General features: G+C 43.3%; 2 protein-coding genes across 2 annotated transcripts in view; one reads left to right on the top strand and one right to left on the bottom strand.

Annotated features, from left to right (window-relative positions):
* Positions 1-458: 458 nt before the first annotated feature.
* The window catches only part of T265_12901 (hypothetical protein), a gene marked incomplete at both ends in the record, with an annotated part of 6,057 nt that continues 653 nt past the window's right edge, over positions 459-5,862 (top strand). Inside the window, 3 exon segments of the mRNA XM_009166147.1 lie at positions 459-532; positions 5,045-5,153; positions 5,545-5,820. Of these exon segments, the coding sequence (XP_009164411.1) occupies positions 459-532; positions 5,045-5,153; positions 5,545-5,820 (459 nt within the window).
* Positions 1,546-5,862, bottom strand: part of T265_01970 (hypothetical protein) — a gene marked incomplete at both ends in the record, with an annotated part of 26,212 nt that continues 21,895 nt past the window's right edge. The window contains 2 exons of the mRNA XM_009166108.1: positions 1,546-1,788; positions 4,756-4,864. Coding sequence (XP_009164372.1) covers positions 1,654-1,788; positions 4,756-4,864 — 244 coding nt within the window. The remainder of the gene's footprint in view (positions 1,789-4,755; positions 4,865-5,862) is intronic.

Raw genomic sequence — 5,862 nt, 5'->3', positions numbered from 1 at the left:
AAAAGGTGACCCAACGTCTGCAACCACCAAGTGTCTTCGAAAAAACAGGCCACTGGACCGATCCGAACATTTAGTCTTGCGTCTTATGACCAGGGCTGAAAACGCCTGTCCATCAGTTCTGTGCACACAGGGAGTGTGGATGCAAAACAACGGACTGCCATGGTTCAAATCACGTTATTTGTCTGGTTGACTTCTCGCTGCAGAGTAGTAGGACTGCTGACATTCCATGTCAACCAAATGTGCCGAAAGGTTCGGACAACTTGAATTCAAGAATGTTGTCTTTAGAATCTTATCGTGACATGTAACGAAAGCGCTCGAATTTTTCTTTGCATGAACTTACCGTGCTACCACGACGGGAGTCATCTATGAGTCATAATTTGTCATTTTTCCAAATAGCACGTTTTTGCTCGAAATCGTTGCTTCTGCATAGCAGTTGCCCGAAAACCCTGGGACCGAAAATGACGGACGTGGTACCGTGGCTAATGAGTGGGACCAGTATGGGGATAGTGTTTCGGACTCGAAGTATTTTAATGTGGGTTTTATCGCGCAACTGAAGACAATCTATTCTGAGTTGCTTCGTTCTCGCTGGAACTCATCAGTGTGCATCTGTTAATCCTCCGGGGAGATTTCTTGTGGAAGTTTTAATGGAATGTTGCTAAGTCATTTTCAGTCAAAAGCGTAAATCAGACACCGATCTACGTTTAGTCTCAGTGGTCACACTCACCTAAGTTTCGCATCGTCAGTCTCCTTCAAGCTTCGGGTCAACTTAGTCATTAGAATGGGGCCACTCAGAAAACGGAAACAAAAAAGCTAGAGCGTGATCCACTGTCGGCGACACCTCTTTTCGCCTGCGTTATTCATGAGTGGTCTGCTTCGGGTGTCATCCAGTCTTCTTCGCCCACACTTTTTTATCTTAAATAATTCTTCTTGCGCTATCTCCATAAGGAGGATTTGATTCAGTACACAGATACGCGATACTGGAACAACGCCTGAAGTATATGACAATTAAACATTGATACGTAGTTTGATAAGAGTGGGACTAGCCTACAGCACATCAGTCTATCATCTGTGCGCTCTCTTTAACGAGATAAGAGCATATACCTTACAACCGACTAAGGTGGCTGAGCCCCTTGTTCCCTTGAAAATGAAAAAGCCTGCATGTGGGCAGCATCGTCCGACAATTTCATAACACCCTTCTTCTGATAACAAATTCAATTCGTGTTAGAATAGCACCTTTGGTGGGATTGGTTTGGAAGTAGTGTGTTCATGAAAAGGCCTCTGCATATGAGATGGCTTACTGGTCTTACGACCGGAGCCACTTTGACGACATCTTCTGGATATCATGGAAGTAATTTTTCAGATAGTTACAAGCTGTTTGCTACTCTAAAGGAGACTTTGAATATCATCCTGAAATCTCAGTTCATTTCATACTTTGAGTGCTAGGTTGAGAGCAAATCATAAGGAATTTTCGAAGAAGGGATTTTTCGTTGTCCCCACCACAAAATCAGATATTCATGTCATTGAAAATTTTCAATACAAAGCGCATAGATATGGAGAGGTGCAATTTTCTCCACAAAATGAAAAATAAAGGACGATAAAGAAACCTTGAAGGATTCCGGAAGAATGGAAATCTTGTCCAGTGCGTATCCCCATTCAGGTGCTTGCACCACCCAGTCCAAGTTCGTTAAGTAAGGCCACATGCTGAGCTTTCTTATCGAAACTGTCAAGGTTGTACACGCGTTGCATTTCTGCCCGTAATTGTTCTGCTGCCTGCGCCAAGTTTCGACTCTAAAAAAAAACAGAGATCGTCTGCACTATCGTACACAAACATACTGAGTATCATCGTCTCAGTATCTCTTCTAGCGAATACCTAGATGTGGAGTAAACCTAGCGAATTGCATTATATCGATTTTTCGGAAATTCGGACCATTTGGCCTCTTCAGCCTCCACAGAATCTTGCGTGGCACAATTAACCGTACTAGACACCACTCTGTTAATCATTATTTTCCGCTTTAGCTCGGCTATCATCAGATTAAACGCTAGTGCTTTGCTAGAGTGGCACGATATGGTATGAGAAAAATGAGTGTGAAATAGGTGGAAATTTTTAGAAGGGTAATTTTTGAAAGAACGCCGTTACGGTCATTTTGAACAAAAATGGGGTGCATATCATACACAGTTGGTTTACTGTCGAAGAAGAAGCCAAGGTGACGCTGAAAACATGGGCACTGTAGACTTCTACGGAGATGTTTGTTTGCCACAGTTGCTCATCGTTCTTGATTTATACCAGCTGGTTTGAGGTTTGAGGTAACGGCTAACAACGTACCTGTGTAACTCCAACGCCTGAAAGCGAATTTCAACTGTTTTAACTCGACAGCAGATACCCTAAAAGATTTACAGGTCTCAGTGTGCATTTCCTTCATACTTAGTGGTATTTGAAGAGAACATTTGTAACTGAGGTTTCATTGCTGGTTGTTGGTTTGCCCGTTTAGCTGAGTATTTTGGTTGCAAACGTTTTATCACCAGTCGAGGTGACATCATCTGTATGTTGTGATTGGAAATGCGCTTCGACTGGTGATGAAGCGTTTGCATCCACAATGCCCAACTCAGCGAACAGACCGACGGCTACACTTGGTGCTACTGAACACAGTATTCCACTAGCCTACTGTTAACATTCCAAGTCATAAAAAGCCAATAATCAGTCTCGAAAGGAAATGTCATCGGGGCTGGATGAAGTCTCTTGCTGATTTGGAGTTGGTTCCTCAGAGGTATTCAACTTTTCTTCTTTAATAAGACGACATCCCCTCTCAAAAAGTACCTCAATCGAAAACTACTGAGTAACAACGAAATATACTCATTTGTATGTCAATGTGGTTTTCACGAGTGAACCAACTGAGTCTCACGTTTGTGATCGTCTTCAACTGAATGTACTGCACCAAACCACCTAATGTTTCAGTTGGTACGGTACGCTGTATCGAAATACGTCGTATAGACTTAACACACTGCTCATAGGGTTCCTGTGTTACGTCTACTAAGCGATAGGTTTTCTTCCTTTTGAGTTAACCGTTTCACGCACGAAGTATGAACTTAATATCTTTGCGGACCATGCTTGCACTGATGACTCCCCGCATGTTGAAGAAACGTTTGCAAGCCGAGTGCCAAGCTCCGCAGACAGATCAACGACCAGTTGATCAACAGCCAATTCGTTAAGATGCTCATCAAATGATAGAACTTGTCTGAGAATAAGCCATTTCAGAAAACCTTCGCACCAAAATTCTCTGTTATACGGGTAACTCATCGCTCTTCGCGTGGTCAACTTTTCGGCTACCATCCCCACAAAGTGTCCGGTCGGTAACTACTGGGTATTTAATCATCCGGTCTGCTAGGTGGCTTTCAGCAGGTCATTAGGTGTTTTAATCTCAGTTTGTGGTTTGTCACAGTTTCCGCGGTTCGTTCACAAAGCCAAAGAAAATTCAGGGCTGTCTATCAAAGGAACACTCCCCAGAGAGAGTGTGCTTTCAAGATGAGAACGAACTGCCTTAGTCTCAATTTTATTGCATCACAGGATATAGGATGCCTCACGGCAAAGGTATCTCTAACATGGCTATCCAGAAGAACGATTCCGTTTACATAGCATCCCGTTCCCAAAACTACGGTGCAGGTTATTCGGAGCGTGTGACAGCGACGGATCTCCATTCTGTATCCGTTCTTTTGATTATCATTGGTACCGTGGCATGAATACCAAGGCAGACTTCAGAGTGACTTCTATGCTGCAACTGTTGGTGACATTCATCACTCATCCCTGAGGACCAATATCTCGGAGCAGTTATACGTACACAGAAGAGCAACAAGGCATGTGTGGGCTTATTTTGTTGAACGGTACGTTGCACTTCATAACAGGCGAACCTTCATGCTCGAGCATCTCTTTCAGTAAATGAGATTGCTATTATTTCGCTGCTTTCTTCAAAAATCACAAGACAGGACTACCGGAAGGAGACGTCAATGAGAAGTTTGTGTCTAACTATGGGAACTATGAGCCAATTTCCGGTGTTCTCGGGTATTATCTGATGAGTTAGTTTGCCCAATGGCGAAGCCAGTTGCTTAGAAACTACTCAGAAAATAAACCACTTCGCTAGAGTAAAAAACGTAGAGAACCCTCTTCAAAAAATCACGATCAGCACCAACTAGCAGCATCCGTGGAAAGCATTCTGCATTTCTGTTCTGTTTGCTCCCTTGTTATTTCATTGATCGAGTACATGTACCGTCAAATTTCTTACGAAGGTGATGGGCGATCGATGTGCTTGAGTGTTTTTTGCCATGCACTCTCCACAGTGCCTTAGCTGACCAAAATTCGGCTGCAAAAAGACTACTCAAAGAGTTTGCGCCCCCTCTTCCCCAGCCAGAGCACTTCCAAGAAGGTCAGTTCTGAGGATGTGCGTCCTCGGGGGGGTTGGTATTCTTTAAAAGCCTGGAAAGCTCCGCCAGATTAGTGTACCACTGTCGATGGGAAAACCGGGCCCGAGTTGTTCGTTGTGCCTCTTTGAAATATTCATTCTTTATCCCAATTAGGTTGTTCTTGTGACGGCACGAAGAATTTAGACTGAAGGCAGGTTACACAAATGTTGAAATAGCGTTTGCCCAATCAAAAGAAAGAGCAGTGTGATGCTGTGCGTAATACGGTGTTGCGCTCTAAGGTCACTGTTGCGAATTAATTGAATGGCGTTTTTTTTGCAAAAAAATCTCTATGATATGACTTACCTCTTGAATTTTTGCCTCCCTTTCTTCAAGAAACTTTTGAACATGCTCTTCCTTTTGTTTCTGCATAGCTTCAGCCGCCCTTCGCCATTCTTCTTGGCGTTGTTGTATTCTAAAGTTGAAATATCATGAAGGAGAGATTCAGTTGAGTCTCCGTGAAAACCAAATTGATATGCGAATGAGTATATTTTTCGAAAATATCACATTGTTATGAGGGTATGTAGTGGAAGATTAATTCTAGAGTAGACACCTGTTTCTAACCAGCTCACATTTTTGATTATGTTCATATCAGCTTGGGCGGGCAGCTCACGGCGTGGCCAAGCGTCTCTCAAAAAGGTCTCAACAATGACCACACACAAAAGACAATCACAGGCCTTCGTGGCCATACAGATGAAGCCGATGTGATTCATGCTTCTGTCTCGATCCCATTACGCTACCCTAACAGGCGATTTCTAGTGTTCGGTGAAAGAGTATCGTTCAGAACCATATGTGCACAGGAAATAGTGTTTAGAAGTTGTTATCTACACTTTAATCACCCCTCATAACCCGTCCTTAAAACAGTTCTCAGTTTGTTGTCTCCGTGAAAACCAAATTGATATGCGAATGAGTATATTTTTCGAAAATATCACATTGTTATGAGGGTATGTAGTGGAAGATTAATTCTAGAGTAGACACCTGTTTCTAACCAGCTCACATTTTTTATTATGTTCATATCCCCCATTCCCATTTAACTTCGTGATCGATGAAATCATAAGGTGAACGCTGGAAGGCCTCGAAAACCCTGGTGTTCAGATAGCGTGTGACGAAAACCTTACCACTCTGGAATATGCAGACGACACCGTTCTCATCTTCGAAGAGGAGGAGAAGGCGCAAGTATTCTTGGATGAACTGACCAAAGTCATCCCGTCCTTTGGTATGCACTTTGCACCCACAAAGTGTAAGGTCATGCTTGTGGACGTGCAGTCACTGAACACGCCACTTACGATCCAGGGAGAGGCACTGGAAGTTGTGGAGCGTTTTACGTACCTTGGAAGTTGTATTAGTTCTGATTGCAGTGTGACAGATGAGGTGAATGCACGAATCTGCAAGGCTCGGGCCGCGTTCGCTAAC

This window comes from Opisthorchis viverrini (assembly GCF_000715545.1).
Source record: "Opisthorchis viverrini unplaced genomic scaffold opera_v5_22, whole genome shotgun sequence".
Taxonomy (NCBI): domain Eukaryota; kingdom Metazoa; phylum Platyhelminthes; class Trematoda; order Opisthorchiida; family Opisthorchiidae; genus Opisthorchis; species Opisthorchis viverrini.
This window is presented reverse-complemented; position numbering and strand designations above follow the sequence as displayed.